This window comes from Colletotrichum abscissum, assembly GCF_030869225.1.
Source record: "Colletotrichum abscissum strain IMI 504890 chromosome Unknown Scaffold_11.1, whole genome shotgun sequence".
Classification (NCBI taxonomy): Eukaryota; Fungi; Ascomycota; class Sordariomycetes; order Glomerellales; family Glomerellaceae; genus Colletotrichum; species Colletotrichum abscissum.
The window spans coordinates 731,355-754,197 of record NW_026849999.1 but is presented as its reverse complement, the minus strand read 5'-3'; the positions used below and the strand labels follow the sequence as shown (position 1 = coordinate 754,197).

Sequence of the window (22,843 nt, the reverse complement as noted above, 5' to 3'; positions counted from 1 at the left end):
GAATCACATTTGCCCAGTTTCGACACTCGAGCAGATCGATGCCGCAAGGCCTCCGCGCTCTTTTGGTCTCGTCTCGCTATGAAAAGTTGCAAGATTTTGACCTCATTGCAAAGAATGTCTGAATGTAAGCTTGGCCTTACGTGAAGTTTCAACAGCCTTAAGCGATGGGTAGACTTTACAGTTCCATACCTAAACACGATGACTTGGAGAAAGACGAAGGCCCTCATGCAGAACAGATAGAGGAATTGCGTTGTAAGGGCGGCTTGTGACTGAGGGTTTCCTCATTTATAAATAACACTCGCTTCGGGGTATCTTAGTTCTTAAATGACCATGGAAAGCAGCGCCAGGTATCGCAGAACCACCTTCACTTTAATATGCCCGAGCCCCTCAGACAGCTCCCAAAGCTGTCCAGAGGCGTCTCCTTCTTCGCACCCAAGCTTCTCATATCCACCAATGGCACCATGGAGGGTCGTCCGTGTGCGCATTGAAATGGGAACGAGCACCGACTAAGCCTGCGAACAAGAGCCTCGCATTGGTCCCTGGACAGGACGTCGTTGAACATGATGGCACCTACTCGAGTTAGCGTCACGGCTTCTCACAAAGCTGGAAATTCAATCTTACTGCGGCAGGATCTCGAATTAAGCAGGTCAATGATCCCTTGGGGACATCCGTGAAAGTTCGATACCCAGTCGATCTCTTGACTGCTACCTCCAGCAGCAAAACTGAAGGGCCTGGAAGCTGGGCTGCCGTCTTCCTCGGCTCTCCATATTTCGTGCCGAAGAAGGTCTGCGACCAATTTTGGCTCTGATCTGCACCGCTCAAGAATGCTTGGTGGCAGGCTGAACACGTCCACCTTGGGGAGCTGCCTACTCCTGTGCCGCCAAGCTGTCGACTCCGGTTCATCAATATCGAAGAAAACTCCCCATCGACGTAGATGGTGGGCGTATTTGCGCAGCAGTCTGCATTCCTTGGACGAGAACTCGAATTGTAAGGGCTTTTCGAGAGCCTCCGTCTGTGCAAGCACCTCTTTCGGACGATTCGCAACGTAAAAATAGTCCCGCATCAGTGACTCGAGTCGGCATCTCTCGTCTGCGGCGTGTTGATCAATCAAGACTAGTACAGAATTCGTTTGGGCGCCTGGCAGATTTCCGGCAGAAATCAGATCTCGTCTGAGTTTCACCAGAATGAACTTATTATCAACCTGGGAGACGACTTCTGCTTCCATCAAAGCAGCCTTGGAGACTCGGCCAGAGAGCTTGATATTCGACGTGTGGGCCCCGTGTGAACATCTAGTGGTGTCAAGGTCTAGGGACTGAATCAGACCTTGTTTTGGTCCTCCCTGTGTACCATCCAGTTGAGGTACGGGGGGTCCGACGGGCTGAAAAACGGGACTCTCCCATTTCGAAAGAATACCCCTGAGCCTATCGCTCGGCGGTTGAGGTTTTAGGCCATCCCGTGGCTTGAAGAATTGGGAAGAAGAAGGAAGCAAGTTGACGTGGCCTCGTACTGCGTCCTTGTCGTTGGGCTTTGCCGAAGATGACTTCGACTGACTTTCCTCTACCTCGAACGATGGTCGCGTAGAAAGTTGATTTTGACCAGCAGCCTCACTTGTAGCGCTGGAACGGTTGCCAGGTTCGACCTCCTTTGACAACAACGACTTCGGCAACAAGTCATCAAAGGGCTTCCGCAGCAGATTTCCGGACTCGTCGAGGTACCGCAAACTAGGCTGAGCTTTCGTGATGTCTTCGCCTGGCTCTTGTCCCGCAGTGGGCCTGATCGTGGCTCCTAGAGCGACTTCCGAGGACAGAGGAGTTGATGCTCCCGATTTCGAGGTGCCTGCCGATGTTCTTCCCATTTTGACTCGTTGCCAGAGATCGAAAGGAGACCCTGGCCTCGATAGCGGGGTAGCCGAATTTGATCGACTGGTCGTTGACGAGACCGTCCGCGACCGGCTGCTGTCTCTGCGTCTCCCTTCCCGAGAATCGTGTTCTTGATGCTTGCCACTAGAAGAACCCTGGAGAGAGGTAGTGACTTTGTGAGGACGGAAATGATGCTTCTTCAAGAACTCGTAACAGACAAGCTTGAGCAGGTCAATCATGTTGGCGAGGGTGTGGTTACGTTCTTCGAGGAGGTCTTCGAAAGATGAAGCTACGAGAGGGCGTGCACGGGACGAAGAGCTGATTCGAAAATAGAATATTGGCCACCGATCCAAGCCTCGCCTTAGCTTGGTAATTTTTGTTGAATTTCCCTGCGGATGTGGGAGAACGACACCGGTCGAATCGCTTCGGACATCCACGTCCTCCTCTATGGCAAAGCCGGAGTTGACGAACACACGATTGACCTCGTTGTACAGAACATTGGTCCCGTACTCATTAGACACGGGATGGATACCAAAGCTAATGAACTGAGCTCGACGTGTGGCGACGGGCTTCAGCGCTATGCACCCTGCGATGGTCAACTTCCCAACAGATGCGCCGATGGAAGTCCAGACTATTTGGCCCAAGCCGTCCACAAGACCTGATTGTGTCAGAGTGCGTGATGAACGAGCTACCATGTCCGACTTGGGTGTTGTGTTAGGCCTGAAGCGTGTCTCGTTGTTGTTGACACTGTCTCGGACGAAGAGAGCAACACTCGAAGGCCATGCTAGCAACAGAGCAGTGAGGTCATGAAGTAATCGGCCCCAATCCTTGTCCATTGCGACTTTCTCTGAGGATGCAGCTCTCTGCTTAACTCTGACGGCCATGGAGCCGAACAAGTCTCTAACGGTGACGCGGGTTCCATGGCTGAAGGTCACTAGGTGTTGCTCCGGTAGGGCAGGGATGTTGCGTGCCAAGACCTTTGAGTTGTGAATGGTGACTGAGTTTTGCGAGTTGTAGAGATGGTGGTGGGAGGTGACGGAGAGCAGAGACAGAGCGGCAACAGATGCTAGGAAGTTGCCGTTGACACCGTGGCAGTCTGTCTCGGGCGAGAGCCTTGATGTGTCTGAAGATGTTTTAGCAAAGTGCGCGCTAAGATGAGTTCATGTAGCTCACGATGCTGTTTGGCCAGTCCTCCATGCTCTTGGAATTCAACAGGTAGAATGCCTAGCCCGTCGTCCTCAACCGTGCAATTGCCACGAGAGTAGTCGATAGTAACATTGACCCTTGTAGCCTCGGCATCGAGGGAATTCTTGACGAGAGCGCATGCGACACCGTTGAGAGACGTAACTGTGGCTGAGGACCTGATGCGGCGGGTGACGTCCTCTGGCAAGGGCTTAATGGACATGATGGCTGTTGAGAAATCGAGGCGCCATGTCGAGACGCGTCAGGATGAGCCACCGGGGATGGCTGCGTATGTGCATGGATGTGTGCAGTTGCTGGTTTACACGGCCATGGCAATCGCCTACGACTGTGTTGTGGATTCAATCAACGATGACAACTTCCACTGGTCTCAGGCCGGAGCTCGTGCAGTGAATGAGGAAGGCGACGTCAGGAATGGCGATAAGCGATAACACACGATAAGGTAAGAGATTGTGTGTTGATTAGATAAGACACCTCAGGTAGCAGACGCGGTCATTTCTGTTCGCCGACAACCTAACGCCCTCAGGTGTGGCTGCCCCTGCTTCCAAGCACACCAAGAAGGCGCCGTGTGAGTCTTTTGAGTTTCAGTTTGAGCGCTAGATTTGGCAAGTGTCGGACAAGTGAGCTGAGAGCTTTGGAACGGCCTGGGAAGTTGCGAACGGTTGCTGAGGGTGGTTGGGAATGGGGCTGAGTATGACCCTATGGTAAGAGACGTTCAATGCTGGATGGCGATTGCCAGCTTGGATATCCGTATGGCGCCGCAAGATTTTGAACATGGTTGCAGAGGGCTTCGCTCTTATGACTGAAGTGTGCTCGAAGGTATATTGGTATTGAACGGCTCGGACAGATCAAGGGACCACGAAAGTGCGGGGATCCAGAATCAATCCGGAGTACGAAAGCTTGAGGAGCAAAGTGGCTGATGGTTCTTGTGTAATATTGATTGTCTTACATGTGACCCCTGTCTTCCTTGTTCGCAACGTCGAAAGGGTAGCCACGAGGATGGGATGCATGTCGGAGATACGAACACACCAATTCTGTCTCAAGTTGGTGTGATCTCTTGAGCTTTCTATCGCGTCTGGAAAAATGTGCTGAGAAAGTCTACCATCCAGCGGCATATGAGAATTAAGGCAGGTAGATTCGAGAAAGTAAAGAGCGTGCGAAATTATCGAGAGTGTGACATCACACATCAGATGGAATTAGGTATGGATACAGCAGCTGTTGTGCGTGGCTGGTGAATGCCAACCACAGTGACAGCACAGATGATGATGACATAATGCGACCCGAAGGATTGATTTGTAGCAATCAGCAACAAGTATAAGTGTGCGTAAGCAATTAATGAAGCTCGCACCAATTGTCAGTGTTTTCGAATGGGATTTAAGGGTCCACGCTTCCGGGGGACCTTGCAGTGATCCCAGTCGAGCTCTTTGAAAGACATTGATGATCGGAAGAATGGAGTCCTGGGAAGGCGAGAGTCTCCGCTTGGGTCGAGACGGATAGCACACCAGGTGGTCCAATTTCGTCAATTCCAGGGCTGGGTTAACGTTGTACCTTGGCTTGATCGCGTTGCGCTTGTTTGGATCACACCGTCCTCCACCATCAAGCTGACAAAGGCTGGGGTTTCTCTACCTTGGCCCAGATGCCGCCTCAGAAGCTATTCGAACAAAAGTGACAAAAGTAAGTTGTGCCAGTTCCGGAGGCTCGTTGGGTGCTTCCAAGCTAGCGGGCAGTTGGCAGACGCAGACTACCGGGGGCAGTGGAGATGGGCGAGAGCGACCCCCAAGGTCTCAGAGTCTCCGAGATGGCTTCGGCCGTGGACCACTGATATGTTGCTGATCGACCGTAGGGCGGCGCAGGCGGGACGTGGACCTTGCCGTGGGTGCGTGGTTGCGTAAGGTGAGGTGGGCTGGATGTTGGGTGCCACCCTCCCCGGTTCTGTTGTTGTCGTGTGGTCGTATCCAACATTGAAAGGAAGGGCACTCCGTATGTCGTCCGAGCACTGGTAGGATTGATAGAGATGTACGAGTATCTCTAGGTCGACGGCGACTTGGAGTATTGTGCTTACCTTAGTCAGATACCTGACCTTAGTGTAGATGAAAGAAGGGGAAGCTGAAAGAGACCATACAACGTACGACGGGCATGTTGTAAGAAAAGATAGGCCGGGCTGGGCAGCGACAATGGGCAGCGCCTGGGGCGTCTGGGCTGGGGCTTTGCGATTGTGGCCCACTCAGTTCCACGCCTTGGTCCCTCATGATTCAAATCCGTTCTGGTCCTTTCGCAATACCTAAAGTACCTACAGAGGTATGTAAGGTAAGGGAGTAAGATACGGATAGGTAGGTAGGTACCTTGGGTTCCCTCTTTTACCCTGAGATGGGCTTTGCATGGAACCAAAGTGACTTGGTGACTTGGGCCAGCGACCAGCGACCAGCGCCAGCAACGTCGAATAAACGTAGGCAAGGTACCTAGGTAAACTGCCACTGTTGGGTACCTCACTGCCGCTACCGCTTTTGCTACCGCTGCCGCTGCCATTTACATTCATTGCCTTGGACTCTTTCCCATCCCACTTTCAGTATTCCGTTTCCAGTCCCATTCCCCTTCCCATTTCCATTTCCATTCTCAATCTCATTCTTTGCTCTCGCTCCTCCCATTCTCAATTTCGACCTAACCACCACTCTCACCCCGACACACCGTACACCGCACACCTTCCTCCCATCTCGATCTTCGACCACCGCATTTTGCTCACATTCCTTCAACCTTCCCGACTCATCCATTTCATTCCCGAAAACCCGACTCTTCCGTCGACTGACGCTTCTCCTTACCCCCCCCCCCCCCCCCCCCCCCCCCCCCCCCCCCCCCCCCCCCCCCCCCCCCCCCCCCCACCCCCCCCCCCCCCCCCCCTCCCCCTTCTCCCCCCCTCCCCCCCCTCTCCCCTCCTCCCCCCCCCCCCCCCCCCCTCCTGCACGCTCTTTTGAACGCCCGCTCGTTTCTCCAGCTCGAGTCCTACGCCCCGACTTCCATCTACCGCCTCATCTTTCGCCGTATCTCACCACTCGACTTCTTCCACTGATACCCCTTTTGCAACCATCTCCGGCAGATAATCCCCTGCGACAAAACCAACCCAGCAAGGCGACCGAATGGCTACAACCGAGGCCGCGCTGCAGCCGCACGGTAATTATAGCCTACCTTTCTGTCCGCATCTGCTTTATCGCTGCGACTGCCGTCTGCCCAAGGCGCAATCCTTCGGCAGCTCCAGCCCATGCCGTGTGGTCAGTCTCCTCAACCGCACAATAAACTGACAACATGGCAGATCGTCCCGATCGTGCTGGCCGCCGCCGTCCCTTCTCCACATGGGTCAAGAAGCTCACCAACTTCAAAAGCTCATCCTCTAGCGATGGAGGCGGCGTTCGCCTTCCCAGCTCCAAGCGCCAACAGGCCAAACTCCACGCAAAGATGCGAGCCTCCAAGAACAACAACCCCTATCCTCAATCAGGCCGAGTAGGCTCCGCTAGCCATGCCGATGTCGACGTCGAAACCAGTTCATATTCATTCTCGACCGCTCTGAGCGGGAGCGCAACCTCGATTGAACGATCCTCTCGCATGTCTTCTCGAATGTCCTCCGACGATGGTCGCGCCCCACCCACCGCCGGCGCAAGATCCATGGCCCCCACGATTTCGACTGATCACGATGGCGCTCATTCCCTAGTCGCCCCGTCCCACGGCGCTCCATCCGTGGCAGGGACGAGTCGAACCATTGGAGGCGTCGAGTCTCGCAGAGGGGGAGACAGCACATTTTCATCCCCAGCACCGTCAGTGCGGTCATTGACGACCACCTTGACCACAATCCAGTCCATGACGCCAAACAACGGCGGCACCCATGTGCCAACGAACCCGACCAACAACGGCAACCACACATCGCACCAGGGTCACACCCAATCCATCCATTTCAACCAACCATTCCCAACAGCACCGCCCGCATCTGCCATCCCCGCCCATCTTGCGCCTGCGGGGTCGGCCTCTGGCAACCCCCAAACATACACAACGGCTACGGCCAACAACCTGCTTACCGATAACGCATCCATCATCACCCTAGCGTCCTCATCGCAACGTCGTCGCCGTCGCTCACTCGATACCGATGCCTCTGTCCGTGCCCTGGCCCCTTCCTCCCTCTGGGGCGGTAGCCGGGAGAGCCTTCCTCTGAGCGTCCTAAGCGCCAACATCGAACAGGGTGCGGGAATGCCGACAACCCCGGGGCTTCACCAAAGCAGCTCGCGTATAGCCAACGCCGAACGCACTAGTATATACTCGGCCACTGGTGTCGCTCCCGCCATACCGGGCGACCGAAACAGCTTTTATGCGAAGCAGAGCGGCACTGGGGACGGAGCGAGCGTTCGGAGCGGGCTGCTGGGCCACAGCCGGTCTGACAGCATCAGCGGGAGCATCGGCGGCGTGACCAGTCCGTTGACTAGTCCAAGAGAGACCTCGGAGAAGAGCGGAACGGAAGACAGGAGCGACGGTACGAATCGGGCCAAGGACGACGAGGAGCGCTAAATACAATATTCCATCACTATTCACGACCATTTTCTCGCATTAATGAGTCTGGGGCTTGGGTGTTTGGCTGGCATCATGGGAGGGGGGCTGGGATGGTTCGGTACTTGGGATTGGGGGCGGTTTCATGGATATTACCCTCACGGGGCTCATACGCAGCCAGCTAGCCGTGAGTTGAGCATTGACGGGAATACATGCATTACGAACGAGGTCTGATTATCGTACTTTCTTGGTTTTTGCCATTGATTACCCAATTATCAAGTTTGGTGATTACTTATATGCCAGTCTTGATAAGTACTTACAGCTGGACTAGCATTGTTTTAATACGGCAGGGGATCCAGGTCCAGGCCCTCGACGGAAAACTTGAAGGAGTCGTTGCGCGAGTAGCTCCCCCCGACGTCAATGTCCAAGCGTCCGCGAATGCAGTCTTCAAAGTCGACGTCGGCGTAGATGATGCCCTCGTCGTCCTCCCACTGCGGCCCGGCGAGGACGTCGCCAAAGGGGCCGACGATGGAGGACCCGCCGCGGGAGACCCAGTCTTTGGATTCGAGGGCCGGTTTCGTCGAGGTCGTGGCCTTTGTCGTTGTCTTGTTTGTGCCGTTTGTGCTGGTACCGTTGCTGGCGCCGGGAAGGGCGATCTCGTTGCCGTCTTCTGTGAGGCACGAGTTGCGGCGGGCGCGAGGGGGGTAGATTTGGGCGTCCGGGGCGTCTTCGATGCCGCTGTCGTTGTCTGATGCTGCTGCAGCCGCCGCCGTCGTCGTGGTCGTTGCTGGTGATGACGAGGTGGTGGTGAGGGGCCTGGCGGCCATATTGGACGAGACGACGAAGCAGCGGCCCTCGCAGGCGACGGTGCGCATGAGGGGAAGCCAGGTGTCGCGGCCGTCTGCGGTGGGGGCGAGGTAGAGGTTGATGTTTTGGGCGTAGAGGGACTGGCGGAGGAGGGGCATGTAGCTCTCCCAGCAGATTGCGGCGGCGAGGTTGATGCGGACGCCCTTGATTGTGGTGGAGACGGCGCGGAGGGTCGCGGGGGAGCCTTGGGCCCAGATGAGGCGTTCTGTTGCGGTCTTTTGGATGGTGTCAGTCGCGGTGGTACTATATCGAAGAGAAGGGGGGAGGGGAACCCACGGGCATCACTTTGCGTCTCTTCCCAATCATACCCAGCTTGGGACAGACGTAGACGACGGAGCAGTACAAGCTCCCGCCGGCGCGCTCAATGCACCCGACGACCAGAAAAACGCCCGTCTGCGCGGCAATCTTCTCCAGCTCCTCCCTCGAGCCGTCGCCCCTCTCGACCTTGGCACCGGCGGCGTGCTGCGCGGGGAGCTCCTTCTTGACCCACCTGTCGCCGCCGCCGGCGCCCGCGTCGCCGACGGTGTCGCCGAGGTCGACGGCGGCGTTGAAGTAGGCGAGGAACTCGTCGCGGCCCTCGGGGGCGCGGGAGCCGATTTTGGAGCCGAAGGAGGCGCCGCGGGGGTAGCCTGCGCCCAGGTAGGCTTCGGGGAGGAGGAGGAGGTCTGCGCCGGAGGAGGAGGCGCGGGAGGCGAGGGTGGAGATGTCGGAGAGGGTTTGGGATGTTGTTGCTGCTGTTGCGGGGGATGCTGTTGCGAGGCGGATTGGAGGCATTTTGGCGGTTTGTATGGGGTGTGGTCTTGCGGGTGTGTGATGTTGGTGATGTTGGTGATGGTGATGGTTGTAAGTGGTGAGATTTGGGCGTTGGATGCTCGGTGTAGAGTCCTTAATGGATTAGATCCAGCGAGAATGCTTGAAGCGATGGTATCCGAGCTGTATGGATACCTTGTACTGTGAGTCAGTTCAGCTGAAGCGGTGTATTAGAGGTATTTAGATAACAATGTAGTTTCCCGCGGAGGAAGGACGGGATTTGAAGTGGGCGACCGGGCCGATGAAGAAGAGAGAGAAGAAAAAAATTGGGCTGAAGGTCCAGTTTGGGAATGAGGTGATTCAAACGCCGAACGAAGGGCGCTATTGAAGGAAAGAAGCCCCACGATGCGGACGCCAGCGGAGGGGGACGGAAGGAGGGGGGAAATGTTCCAACGGGAAGCTTTGCCTTTACTGGGGACGTCATTGTCACATTGTCTTTAGCTACCCCGCAGCAGGGTGGGCGGACCCCGAAAGCTGAACAACCAAACAACCTGAGGTAGCCACCCCCCCCCCCCCCCCCGGAAGCTCCACGGTTCGGCAACGTCGCGTGAGCTTCCAGGTTTAGGCGGTCGCAAGTGGGCCCTGGGGACTCCTGCCCCTGTATGCTTGTACACTCGCGAATACATACCTCCAAGTTGCGAGTGCTGACGATCTGGAGGTGGCATTATGGTCGTATCTCGCAGGACCGTAATATATTCTGAAGCATAAATGTTCACAAGATCAAACCTCAACCAACGCAAGGTCGGATCTCCCCATGGACGGCAACAGACCTCAAAAGGAGAGCCTGGCACCTCCGACGGCCTAAAATAGAATGGAAGTCGGCGGGGTCGTCTGGTTTATATAGGCTGGAGCGACCTCACAACGCGAACAATTTCGACAAGGCTCAGGTTGCAAGGCATGATCTCTCAAATAGACTCTGAAGAAATGGAGGAAGACACCGCCTTCGAGAGGCCGGACGCCACTCTAAACACTGGAAAGGTCTCTAGAAACCACTCCCCACGCATGCCAACGTCCATCCGGTGAGTGCATGTAAGATCCATTCTTATGAGTTCTATCTTTATGATACATGCATACCAGAAATGACCAAGTGTGGATGCTTCTTCGCCAATTGACCGATCTCAAGGGCAGGGAAATCTTGCAAAGGCAAATATCACTATGGTCTCACGCAATATCTACATGATCATTAGGTAGGTGGTATAACGAAGTGATTACGGTCTATCTTGAGCCCAAAAACACGCGATATTTGCTGCCTGCGCAAGATGTACCTCAAAGATGAATACACCTAATCCCGTCGCATGCATCAGCCTCTGAACCTCAATTAAAAACCCTCAATATCAAGTTGCGATACTTCATCCACTCAGGACATCTCATCAGGCAAAGAGCAACTATCAGAGCTGTCTAGGTAGACTGTGAAAAGACTCTTCCTGTGTATCTTCACGATCACCCCAATGGACCCAGTCACCATTAAGCGATTGCATGCCCTGAACTTCCCCTTCCATGGTTACACGAAAGATGGCCATCTCTCCCGACTTTGTGCCTCTCCAGTAGGCGCTCTCATATTCATACCGCCAATAGCCTCCATTCTCATGTTTAAACCAGCCCATGTTCTCCAGTTCTTCTGCCGAAACGTCTTTGACTGTTGCAGGATAGCCTCCTTTCAAGAGAATCAAAGAGACGACTCCAGGTTCACGAACGCCAAGGCAAAACTCTTGTCGAATGTCGACGATCGACGCCATGGTTTTCCGGTACGTGTTACATGTGTCAGTCCTCAACGTTATTTTCCATGCCTCGCAGATACTCTCGATATCTTCAGCACTCAAATCTGAGCTTATCCAATCCATGTAGTCGCGTGTGAGAGACCCGTTGACTCGTGATTCTTTGATGATCTGGATGACGTCCAAATGGTCCGGGAATTGATGTATCGACGCCTCGGGAGAGACCCCCGACTCTAAAGCGAGTTCCAAAGCATGGGAAATGCCGGAACTGAGCCTTTCCAGATAGGGCTCGATAAGAAAACTCCGAACTCGAGAAAGTTCGTCCGAAAGTCTGTGAGTCTTGTAAAAGGAGTCCAGGCGAGCAGTGATCATCTCACGCAGACCAACTCGAGGTCCGTTGGGAGCCTGTACCAGCTCAATCCACCACTCCAAGTACATTTCCCCGAGAATGCTGGCAAGGCGCTGTTCAGAGCTGACCTTGCTATTGAGACTCTCTCTTAGGAAATACCTCTCATGATTGGCAGGATCGAAATTGGACCTCTCGTGAGGTTGCAGTCCCCAACCACGCCAAGGACGGTCAAATACGGGAAAAAAGTCGATGAGATCTGATTCAACGCGAAGTATGATCTCCTCCAACGTCTTGGCCGGCTTTTTTTTCTGGCTTTGTTCACGGAGCTTCTCCTCGATATCGCCGTAGAGAGCCTCGTCGAGAAAGTCCTGTCGTTTGGAGTCCCATCCCTTGATTTCTTCTCGGAGACGGTCGGATTTGGTCGAATCATCGTAATGATCGTGGAATTTTTGTAAAGCCTCATTTAGCTGACGAGGTCCGGCCGTATTCCGGGAGGAACGCATCAGTCCTGCATGCACGTTGTCCCTCTTCTTCCAGAAACGACGGAGCAATTGCTCTCTTCTGAAGCCCCCTTCTCGTCGGTGATTGCGGCGTACGTGGCTTACGTCTTCCCATTTGAGAGCAACGTTCCTCAGCACTTGGAAAAGTTTCATCCTCTCTCTATCTTCTTGCTCCAGTGCCTCGCGGTCTGCTGGTTCATTTTCATACGAGGCCGCATCCTCAACCTCTTTTTGGCGCGTAGCTATGGTAGTCTCGTCTTCTTTGCCTTGCCGGGCAGAGTTCGAGTCCGAGTCTGAGTCGCTGTCTTCGCTGTTTCCAAGTCTTCTTCGGGTTTTCTCTCGCTTGCTTGTTTTGGAGTCTTTGATAGACGAAGCGACATGCGGTTGCCGTCTCGGTGGTGGCTGTGCTCGTGAGGTTCCAGCGCTTTTACGCTGCACGTGTCCGGAAATCTCTCGGGTGTTCTCCGGATTCGTGGGTAGTGCAACTTGGATTTGTTGTATTTCCGAGATCACAGGACGCTTCTGCTTTAGGCATGACTTGAGATTATGGATATTCTGGTCGAGGGTTGTCTCGGGATCGCCTGGTGTAGAAATCGTCAAAGACTCCATTCTAGATGAATCCATGATGGATGGCGATTCCCGCTCTGAGTAAGCTGTCAGCGTAGAGACACAAAGATTCATGGAATTCTTAGGCAGAAATGAAGACGAGAATGTAATTGCAGTTGTAAAGCGAGCAGATTCGTCCAACAGTCACTTTCTATACGCGGGCCCTGGTTCGCCCTGCTCATAAGGCGGCGGTCTGCCTCATTCAGCCACAGCGCTTACGGGAAAATGCGACGCTGCCTTGAGCCCAAAGTGCAATTCTGTCGTAATTGTAACCAATCACTTGTGCTTTATTCGCAGAAATTCCTTCATCAGCGAACGACTGGCTGTGAATGGACCACAGCTACTTGCCCGAGTCTGCCTTGCTAGCCCTGCCTCATCTACCCCTTCATTCCGCCATATGGGATGCAAGTTTCCACCGTCTGTGGCTTCAAACAATGATACAACACCGCTCATGCAGCATCCACAGTCATGACTTTACAACCGTCGATACATCAGGATCCCGGAGGATCAGTATCGACGCTCCCCAGGTCTCATTCACCAGTTGAACAGAGAACATCCGAGGGAAAAGACAGGCCTACAGAAAAAGACATAGAAGAAAAGCCATGGAAGTACATTGGTTACAGAGGATACACCGATTTCATAACATCCGAAGACGATTTTTTTCTTCTTCGAAGGTTCGACTCACTCAATGTACGCGTGGCGTTGGCACTACAAGATGAGATATCGGAGCTTGAAGATGAGCTAGAGGCGATAGATAATGCACTCAGTGGGAAGACTGCGCAAGACTTCGATAACGGCACGCTGAGGCAAGACGTGGAGGAACGGTCTGATCTGATCAAAACGATTTCGAAGAAGCTAGGGAAATATAGTAGGAAATCCCTTGAAGAGTTGCGTTGTCTCTCGTAGCTGACAGCAACTAGATGAATTTCTAATACAGCAACATACACTCCGGAAGCTGTCCATAGCGCCACGACGAGATGTTAAGAACCTTCGTAACTGGCATTACAATCATGACCATGCCGCCATTTCAGCGGAGGAGCAGAAGTACCTAAATCACGAGGAGGATCTTGTTGCTCTATCTCAGAAAGAAAAGACCCCGCTACGACAAGTCATTGACGGGTCTCTTCGTCTACGAACCCTTTCCCTGTGGAGACATAGAAAGGAGAAGGTCGCGACGTACGACAAGAAAGAAGTCACTTACTATTCAGACAAACGAATGAATAATTTCGCTTCGACAGTCATCATTGCCATCGGGGTTCTGATGCTCATTACGCCTATATGGATCCTCCAAGCGCTGACGGAGCTGAAACCGAAGCTCGCTGTTATCACGGTTTTCATCTTCGTCTTCCTCTTAGTTCTTTCCTTGGCTATGGTTGCGAAACCTTTCGAAGCACTGGGTGCAACTGCAGCGTACGATAACCTCTGGCTCCCAATAAAAGTTCCATGGCTGACGTGAATATAGATACGCGGCGGTACTGATGGTTTTCCTTCAGATACAGTCAGGAGACTCTTGATCTCAGTCTTGCATGAGCTCAGGGACTTTGTATGATAGTAAAAACCAGAGAAAGAGCCTGTACCATAAGGTCGGGAGTCACTTTCCGGATAGTTTGAGACAGCCTGGCGGCCAGATACCTTTTATACAGGATGTCAAGGTAACATGAGCTTGATACTAGCCAACGCCACACCAACAGGTAACCCATCAAGGTTGCTTCTAACCTTGAGCCCAAAGCCCATACCATCTATAGCCGAGCAAAGTTGAAGTGTCTGTCGGGGTGGGCGAGCAACTGCACTCTGGCCAAGTGGTCTAGCGTGCGACGTCTTCGTCCATAGATCGCAAACTGAAATCTATCTAAGCCCTCTGCACCCAGCGTCTTGCAGAGGCACTATAGTCTGCCATTTTGCCAGTTCGAGTCTCCCTTTTGTTACTTTTTTAAGGTCCGTAGTGGCCTTAGTTGTGTCCAATAGGTGGAGAAAACATCAAGATTAGCCATATTCCTAACCGCAATCATCTGTCATTCCTATACATCACATTATATCTCATCCACCAAATTACTCAGATCAGCCTTCCTCAACCTCGCCTCCGTAAGCAACAACTCCTTGGGAAACCACTCCGCCAATCTACCACCAGGAAACCCAACCCCCTTCTCCAGCACAACATCCTCCTTGCCCGCAACCATGACCCCCAACGCCGTTCCGCAAAGCCAAGCCCAGACCATACCATCACCACAATACCCAGCACTAACCCACTGTCCAGCCTCGGCCCCCATCCACGGGTGCTCCTCCAGCTCATCAACCGTCTTCCCAACCTTCTTGACCTTGACATTTTCCCTCTCCTTCTTCAACCCAAACCAAGAAGATGAAGACGTAGACGAAGAAGAACCAGACGAACTAATCTTTCCCTTGACCCCCGCAACACTCGCGGGAACCCGCCCAACAAAAGGCGCCATATCCCCCGTAACACCCAAAACACCACTCCAAACCCTCACCACATCGCCCCTCCACCGCGTCCCAAACACGGCGCTCATGACCCCAGAAACATGCGCAATCGTCATCCCGTCCGTCCCGGAATCGTCGTACACGCCAACCATGTCCACTCCCTCGCCCGCGCTCCGCGCGAACCCGCCACCGAGCATCACGTCCCCGTTAGGCCGCTGCGTCACGTAGTCGAAGGCGCCGTTGCCGTAGATGATGCTCCATGATTTGCTTCCTGTGCGTGTGTTATCCGGCCACTGAAAGCCTTCTCCTTGCTGAGTACCTTGCCTGGAGGGTGTCGTCGTCGAAGGTCGCTGGGCAGTCATATGAGCCTTCACACCCGCCATCTTCCCCCTCAACCCAGGCAAAAACTGTCCCGCATGCGCATTCGTAGCATGAACAACATGCCTCGCCCTGACCGCCCCCCTCGCCGTCCTAACAACATACGGCCTCCCACCCCCCTCGCCATCCACCACGACCTCCTCAACAGGCGTATTCATCTCCAAGCTCAACGTGCGCCCAAACTCATCAACCAACTCTTTCCAAATCTTCGCAACAAGCCGGTACGGCCACAGCGCGCCGGCGCCATACACCAACCCGCCCGCAACATGACCCCCCTCGACCCCAAACTTCGCCCTCGTCGCCTCCCTCCCCAGCACCGCAATCTCAACCTCGGGCACCCACCGCCTCAACTCCTCCACCTCCTTCTTCCCGGCCTCGAACCCCTCATCGTCGAGGAAGAAATCCACCGTCTCGACGCGTCTGCACTCGGCCACTTCCCTGCCCGCCTCCCCACCAACCTCCAACACAGCCTCGGCAGTCCTCAACGCAAACTTGGTCAACCTCGCCGCGCCCTCTTTGCCAAAATACTTTGCCAGCTTCGAAAACAGCTCGTGCGGACTCGCCTTGACGTGTCCCCCATTCCGCCCCGTCGCACCGGCACACAAACTCCTCGCCTCAAGCACCACAACCCTCGGTCCCTTCTTCTCCCCTTCTTCTCCATCCGATGCGCCTGCGGCGGTATACAGACTCCTAGCCACCGCGGCCCCCGTAATCCCGCTCCCGATAATAACAACATCCGCCTCCGACGGCAGCTTTTGCGACTGCGCGTCCGCCAGCTCCGGGAACGGCGGGTCGTCGAGCCAGTACGGGCTCGAAGGGGTCGCGTGCGGCAGGCCCGGCGGTGCGTTGACGCGGGCCAGGAGGGCTTGGTACGTCTTGTTCAGGTCCAGGAGGAGCTTCGCGACGGCGCCGACGGTTTTTGTTGCGCCGCGGAGGGCGGAGAGGACGGAGCCCATTATGCTTTGTGATTTTTCTTCTTCACTGTCTTGAGGCGAAGCACGAATGAAATGATCCTTTTTGAACTTGTTCGTGACGGAAGCGAGTCGAGCATGCGACCGTATGTTGTAATCTCTTGGTGGCGGCCCACTTCCTTTGGTACTACTACCCAAAGACGAACCTCCTACTGGGACTTGAATGAGCTAAGTATATGGATGGGAGCACTGATCAAGTTCGTCATGAGATGTGGGATGAAACCAGCATAGCCATGTGTCCAAGTGTGCCGGCAAAGAGCATCCCTTCCAATATTATACTTCGATCGACGTCGGAAGCTTACATAAGACGCCCGGACCTCAAGCGGCCGGAAACCCGGCAACCCGGCAACTCGGAAACAGGACGCAAAGAGTGAGAGAGGACCGTGGCCGTGGCGTTTACTTACTTTCCCCCCCATCACCTGGACTCAGTACTATCATTGGAATACAAAAGGCCATTGGATCAGTTCAGGAGGGAAGTACGGTAAAATATTTCTACTCATTTTGTCTACCTTGACGTCTAAACCTAACCCCAAAAGGCAACACAAGAAACGCAAACGCCTTCACACCCCCCTCACCAATACTTCGCATCACAGCATTCCTCATCAGCAACGCCCACGTCGGACGTCAGACACGGCACAAGTCTGCAGCAGCCACCACTGAAGCTCACTCGAGAGAGACAGAGAAAACAGAATGAAAGTACAAAACATCTCAGTTGCCTTGAAATCTGTATTTGTGACGCCGAACCGATGCCGGGTATGTTGTCAAATGCCGTCCCTGACTCCGCCGAACCCCAAGTCCCATTCCATTCCATAAAAGCCACACACACCCGATCCAGAATAATAAAAATAATTTCCCAAATTATCAACATGAAGAAAGAGACACCTTCTCCCCTCTCCCTCTTCCCCTAAATCATTCGCTGACAGACCCCTCCTCATCCGAGACGTGGTCGATGTCAATGTCATCAACATCCATACTGTGACCTCGTCTGTGACAATCCGGACCCATCTCAGCACGGATATCCTTCTGGATCTTGAGGAAATATTTCCTCAACGTTCGAAGACCTCGGAGGAAGCCACGGTCCGGCTCGTTGGGATGCCGCGGCGGACACGGCTTTCCCTCTGCAAGGTCGCCCTTAGTCAGGCTATTTGCAAAGTCGGCAATCTTGAAGTCGATGCCGCGCTTCTTCTTCTGCTTCTTCTTCTCGCGCAACGCCGACGTCTCCTCCGTGTCGGTTGCAAAGTCAGTCGTAGAATCGTCAACGACTGTATCGTATTCATTACCCTCGCTGGTCGTGTCGCCATCGTAAAACATGAGGAGACTGGCGGCGTAGAATCGGTAGCCGTCCAGTCCTCGGACGATCGACTCGAGGTGGTCCAGCTTTTGCAGGATAGTCGGAATGTGTCGCAGGATGCTCGAGTAGTCGACGCCATCGTACAAGAATCGCGTCAAAGCGTCCTGGAACTCCTGGCCGGCTTTGAGATCACGTCCAAAGTACTTGTCCTTAAAGACGTAGCTCTGGCTCTTGACATCCCAGACTTGAAGTCCGCATACACGCACGCCGAGTTCACGCGAGGTTGTCCTGGCACACTTGCCCTGCTGCGACTTTTGTTTCTTGGGCGTGGCCTCTACGCCGTACTGTCTGGTGCCCATCTTGAGGTCCATGATACAGGGCCGTTTCATGCCTGCCGTGAGATCTTCCAAAAGGAGGAAGTACTCGACGCGGGAGTCTCTTTGCGTTTGCGCTTCCTTCGGATTCACAGGTCGCGGGATTCTGCGGAACTCTTGGGTAGGGCTAGGCACCTCGGACGGAACAGTTGACGCATACGTAGAATACCCAGCTTCGGTCGGGACGTCGGCTTGAGATGCATCGGCAGCAGGCACTGGGAGACTCAGTTCTTTCGCGGCACCTTCACTGGCATTTGTGCCATTCGTGCTTGGCGCTTCGATCATGGGCGAGTTCACTTGGGACGTGATGAGGGACTGCCCGCCTTCGTCTTCACCTCTATAACCAGCGTCATCCGCCTCTTCCCAGTACTTGAGATGTCCTCTAGACTCCGTCACTGTTCGTGGCTTCCGTCGGAGGCCTGTTCCAGAGTAACGTCTCTTCTTCTTTTGAGCAATAATCTTGTCTGCAAGAGTTTCCGGCTCCGGTGCACTGGTACCAGTCACGTCCTTGACATCGCTATCTTCGGCTTCTGCCTCGGCAGCCTCGAGATGGCTCGGGCGCTCCATGGCAATGCTCTCTGTGGGAGGGGGCGAGGAGCTGCTTGGCCGAAGCGGGCTAGGCTTTTGAGGTGCGTGACCTTCTACGGCAGACGGATCCTGTCTGCGCACCAAGTCGGGTACGGAGCTAGCTGGCCTCAATGTCGGCTGCTTACGAAAAGCCATCGACTTTTGGTGTGGGCGGCGGTGCTTGTGAATCGGAATTGGCTGCTTCAAGAAGACGTCGTTGAACACCTCATTGCGCAGCCGCTTGTTAACGGTGGTTGCACCCCAGCTATTCGCGTGCCTGTCATCCAGGCTCGGCCTTGTTGGAGATGCCATTTTGCTCTGCTCAGGGTTGTCCGGAAGACCTGCAGATGAGGTGCTTCGGCCTCGAGGCGGCATGACTACTGGAGGAGGCGTTGGTTGCAGCAGATTCCGGGGCAGGATATGCCAGTTGTCGTCAAAGGTCACCGTCGGTATTGGCTCGGGCGCGGAAGAAAGTGACTGGCTAATGATGCGGCGGTGCTCCTGGCTCGGCTGAGACGCGCCGTTGGATCCATTCGACTTCGTCGCGTCCGCTGACGCCATGACACCAATCTCTCCGGTCGGCTTCCGCTCCAGCAAAGGAGCGTCATCACGCCTGTGGGTCGACTTGCGACGGGTTTGCTTGTGAAAAGTCACGTTCAGGACACCGATGTACCGTGGGAGAAATGAGAGCAAATCAGGATGATCCTGTTCCACATTTTCGTAAAACTCATTCTCCCGATTATTGAGCTGTTTGCAGACAGCTCTCTTCGAAAAACGCCAAAGTGTGGTGTGACCGCCAACCTGGTGCTTGTAGGGGATGAGTTCGATGGCCTCGAGAGGCTCTTTCTGCTCGACTTGATGATGGTGCGCGTGGTCATCAATGTGTGCAGGAATGTGCTTCGGCGTCGGCGGCTCCGGCTCTTCTTCAGCCGTCACGTCCTTGATAGTGCCCGGTTGAACCTCGCGTAGGGTAATGTTTGGCTCGCCGGGCAGACGCTTCGGCTTCGACTTGGAAGGGGTTTCGGGAGGCTGGTCAGGAGAGAGCAGCTCCTCCTCGGGCTCGGGCTCATCGGCCTTCACCAGCCAAGGGTGAAAGTCCTCGGCTCTGGCTTTCGATATGGTGCGACCGGGCGTCTGTCTCGGTTTCGCAACGTCTCTCTCGCGTTCTGCAGCCTCTTCCAAGCCGGGGTGCGGTACAAACACAGCTGAAGAAATCTTTTCCTCGGAAGACTCGTCTCCCTCCTCGTGGCTTTCTCCAGGGTCGCTGCTGTCGGCTGACAGACGTCGGGTCTCAACCGCTCCGGATTCTTCAATCGAGGGTAGCGAGGCGTCGCCCTCTTTCTCTCCATTCGCAGGAACGGACGTGTTGCTGGCCGATCTAGCGCCATCGGTATCCACCTTGTGGAAAATGTCGCCATTGACCTTCCTTAACCCAAAGTAATCTTGAGTCGGCGAGTCGGTCAAGATGGGGGTCTCACCAGCCTGAGGCGACTGAAGAGGGAAAGTCTTGACTCTTTCTAGTTGCTTTGGCACCCAATCCTTCTTGTCGAGAATTCTAGGCGAGGGCTGAGCACTGGCAGCTTTGGCGAAATCTTCAATGGCAATGTCTGAAGAGAGCGGCTCCTGTGAATCTGAGCTCAGAGAGGGCTTCTCCTTGGGTCGCTGGTCCTTTCTGCGTCCTGGCGTCTTCTCCTCCTTGGGCAATCCCTCTCGGAAGAATCGTAGGCTGTAGCTAGCCTTTCGGCTGCGAGCGTTGGGCTCGGCGCCAATCATGGCTTCGTGAACGGACTTCTCCACTTGGCCATCTTCTTGTCCGTCGATGGCCTCGCTCGACCCAATCGACCATATCTTCTCGGGTCCAACGGAGAAGCGTTGCTCCAGTTTCTTCGGTCGGCCTTCAAGCACGGTAGTGTTATCCTGGTGTAGTTTCTGGTCCATTTGAGCGACTGAACTGAGAGATCCCTCTGGGCTGGTGGAGTGAGAGTGAGCTCTGCTTTTCCGGAGGCCTCCCTGTGCTCGCGTCTCCGGATCAACCCGCTCCAGGGAGGAACCCCTGCCACGAGGCGAGCGCGTGCTCTTGAGAAAGTCGCGGTGATCCAGCAGCATTGCTCGAATACCCTGAAAACTGGCCATATCGTAGGTGGGCGATGTCATTATCTCCATGTCGGCGTCGGGAGTATGAACAGCAGCGGTCTGTGTAGTAATGTCGGAAGGGGGTACGATGCCGGGTTGAGGAGCGCTTCGGGGAGTTACTGAGGCGCCATGGCCGGGAAGGGAGGGAACATTGCGGAGGTCGTCGACGGCAAGAGGATCCAGGCCAGCAGTAGCAGAGGACGGGTTGGGGGTTGAGTGTGCGTTGGAAGGGACGAAGTCGGCGGTAGGCGAAGGCAGCGAGCGGGTGGAAAGCTGGCTGGAGGGTTGCGGTGTTTGGTCTTGGTGGGAATGTGTTCTCGAAGGGATGCCGCGAGCTGAGGCGAGGGCTTGGGTTAGCAAGGACGGACCGGACTGCCTCGGGAGGGCAGCAGGGCCTCGGGGCTTTTTAATATTCGGGTCGACATGGCTCGAGACATCCTGCTGGTGCTGGGTGACAGCGGCCGTGGCAGGGGGTGGATCTGCAGCTTGGGCTAGGGGGGTGTCTAGAACTTGAAGTGATTGCGGAGGGACTTGAGGCAGAGTTTGGTGTTGGAGAGCGGCGGCGGCAGTAGGAGCAGGAGCAGCGACCGGGGCAGCAGCAAGACCAGCATCAGTAACAGGCTCGGTACCAGGTTCGTCGAGACCAGTCGGATTGGCAGCTGGATCTCTCGGACTGGGACTTTGACTGGACTTGGGACTAGAGATGATGGGGGCGGAAGCGGAGGCGGAACTGGGAGTGGACGACGACGACGACGACAAATGCGCGGAGCTCACCAGGGTCGCGGGTGCGGCATTTTCGGCGTTACGAGGCGGGCTGGACATGAGGGAAACATCTGGCGAGAGTCTGGACGATATGGGAGGATTTGGTCGCCGATTGTTTCTGGGGCGGCAGAAGGGATAGAGAGCGGCGTGGTTGCGTCTCCTACGTGGTGTGGTGAATGAGTGAGTGACGGAAGTGTGTGTGTGTGGGAGGTTCGGCAAGGTGTAAGAATGGGGGAAATGGAAAGGAACGTCACGACATGCGGCGGTAGGCGAGAGGAAAGAGTAAAGTGGGCGGGCTGGGAAAAAGGTGTGGGCGCAGGATTGGGCAGGACAGTGGCAAGGAGGGAGCGAGCGAGTGACCAGAGAGCCCAGCGCCCAGCGCCCAGAGGCCCAGAGGGGGAACGGGACAGGACAGGGCAGGGCAGGCCAGGGGCCCGGGGTCGTGACGAGAGGCCGGGGGTGTACAAGTTACCTACAAGGTGCTTGAATTTACGTCAGGTACCTTGGTTCTCACCTCAGTTGCTTACCTCACCTACCTTACGGACACCGTACGGATAGGCAGGTCAGGGTAGGCTCGATTCAAGGAAAGTTAAGAAGTCCGCTCGAGTTAGTGAGTACTCGAGTGAGTGAATGAGTGAGTGGTGAGGGTGGGTGCCGGTAGTGACTGGCGACGACAGTGATGCATGTATGAGTGTGATACGGAGTAGAGCCAGTGAGATACTGAATGAATGCCAGGGCCAGTGCGATGCGATGCGCTGCGATGCGTCTGTGAGCGGTGGAGGTGAGTGGGCCTTGCTGCTGCCCGGTGGGCTGAGTACCGCAAGGTATGTGGATGTCAAATCTCATGGGTTCTGGGTCTCGATCTCATGAGACTGGGCAGTACGATCCATCACCGATGACTTACTTATGGATGATTACGGAGTATCTGGCACCAGTACGATGTCAGATAAGTTGAGGTATCTCCTCACGTCGGGGTTGGTGAGTGAGGGGATGAAAATGTGCGTGAGAGTAAATGAGTGTGTGTGTGTGTGTGTCATGGAGGGGCAAACACACCATGACCATCACGTTCAGGGCAGCTTAAAATGCAGGTAGCCTCCCGGCCAAATTGTGAGCGACAATACTTCCGACTGTGCTGTACATAGAATAAGGTAGCCTCTTATCCTAAGCTGCTCACTTGACATCGTCATTATCGAAAGCGGGAGGTCCCAGTAGAGAGCGCATGTTGGGGTTTGGGGTTTGGGGTTCGCACCTTTTTTTGCTGATAACAGCGGGGGCCAAAGTTCTAGCAGAAAGACGGCGCGACGCCTCGGAGCGGAGGAGTGGACGTAACGAGCAGGGATGTCCAGGGTCCTGGCGTCCCTGATAGGGAGGCCAAGACAATCTATACGTACACAGCGCGGTCACAAGCGAGATACTTCTGAATGAGGGGCTCACCAGGCGGTAAACAAAGTACCGAGGATAAGGACGCAACTTCTCGAGATGGCATCCATGTACACTTTCC

At 54.8% G+C, this 22,843-nt stretch overlaps 8 protein-coding genes across 8 annotated transcripts; 2 read left to right on the top strand and 6 right to left on the bottom strand.

The window, feature by feature from the left end:
* Positions 1-364: 364 nt before the first annotated feature.
* On the bottom strand, positions 365-3,264 carry CABS01_05572 (uncharacterized protein; the record flags this gene model as incomplete). The annotated part of the gene is made up of 3 exons (XM_060538940.1): positions 365-570; positions 622-2,982; positions 3,033-3,264. 3 exons carry the CDS (start codon positions 3,262-3,264, stop codon positions 365-367), a joined length of 2,799 nt encoding a protein of 932 aa, XP_060405202.1.
* Positions 3,265-4,775: 1,511 nt separating this feature from the next.
* Positions 4,776-5,021, bottom strand: CABS01_05571 (uncharacterized protein; the record flags this gene model as incomplete). Its single annotated transcript, XM_060538939.1, has 1 exon — positions 4,776-5,021. The coding sequence occupies one exon, from the start codon at positions 5,019-5,021 to the stop codon at positions 4,776-4,778; it is 246 nt and encodes an 81-aa protein (XP_060405201.1).
* Positions 5,022-6,356: 1,335 nt separating this feature from the next.
* CABS01_05570 (uncharacterized protein) lies at positions 6,357-7,604 on the top strand (the record flags this gene model as incomplete). Its single annotated transcript, XM_060538938.1, has 1 exon — positions 6,357-7,604. One exon carries the CDS (start codon positions 6,357-6,359, stop codon positions 7,602-7,604), a length of 1,248 nt encoding a protein of 415 aa, XP_060405200.1.
* A 317-nt stretch (positions 7,605-7,921) lies between these two features.
* On the bottom strand, positions 7,922-9,224 carry CABS01_05569 (carbon-nitrogen hydrolase; the record flags this gene model as incomplete). The annotated part of the gene is made up of 2 exons (XM_060538937.1): positions 7,922-8,665; positions 8,727-9,224. The coding sequence occupies 2 exons, from the start codon at positions 9,222-9,224 to the stop codon at positions 7,922-7,924; spliced, it is 1,242 nt and encodes a 413-aa protein (XP_060405199.1).
* A 1,424-nt stretch (positions 9,225-10,648) lies between these two features.
* On the bottom strand, positions 10,649-12,448 carry CABS01_05568 (uncharacterized protein; the record flags this gene model as incomplete). The annotated part of the gene is made up of 1 exon (XM_060538936.1): positions 10,649-12,448. One exon carries the CDS (start codon positions 12,446-12,448, stop codon positions 10,649-10,651), a length of 1,800 nt encoding a protein of 599 aa, XP_060405198.1.
* Positions 12,449-12,898: 450 nt separating this feature from the next.
* CABS01_05567 (uncharacterized protein) lies at positions 12,899-13,944 on the top strand (the record flags this gene model as incomplete). The annotated part of the gene is made up of 3 exons (XM_060538935.1): positions 12,899-13,298; positions 13,351-13,840; positions 13,893-13,944. 3 exons carry the CDS (start codon positions 12,899-12,901, stop codon positions 13,942-13,944), a joined length of 942 nt encoding a protein of 313 aa, XP_060405197.1.
* A 516-nt stretch (positions 13,945-14,460) lies between these two features.
* Positions 14,461-16,200, bottom strand: CABS01_05566 (FAD dependent oxidoreductase; the record flags this gene model as incomplete). Its single annotated transcript, XM_060538934.1, has 1 exon — positions 14,461-16,200. The coding sequence occupies one exon, from the start codon at positions 16,198-16,200 to the stop codon at positions 14,461-14,463; it is 1,740 nt and encodes a 579-aa protein (XP_060405196.1).
* A 924-nt stretch (positions 16,201-17,124) lies between these two features.
* Positions 17,125-21,402, bottom strand: CABS01_05565 (inositol polyphosphate kinase; the record flags this gene model as incomplete). Its single annotated transcript, XM_060538933.1, has 1 exon — positions 17,125-21,402. The coding sequence occupies one exon, from the start codon at positions 21,400-21,402 to the stop codon at positions 17,125-17,127; it is 4,278 nt and encodes a 1,425-aa protein (XP_060405195.1).
* Positions 21,403-22,843: the final 1,441 nt, after the last annotated feature.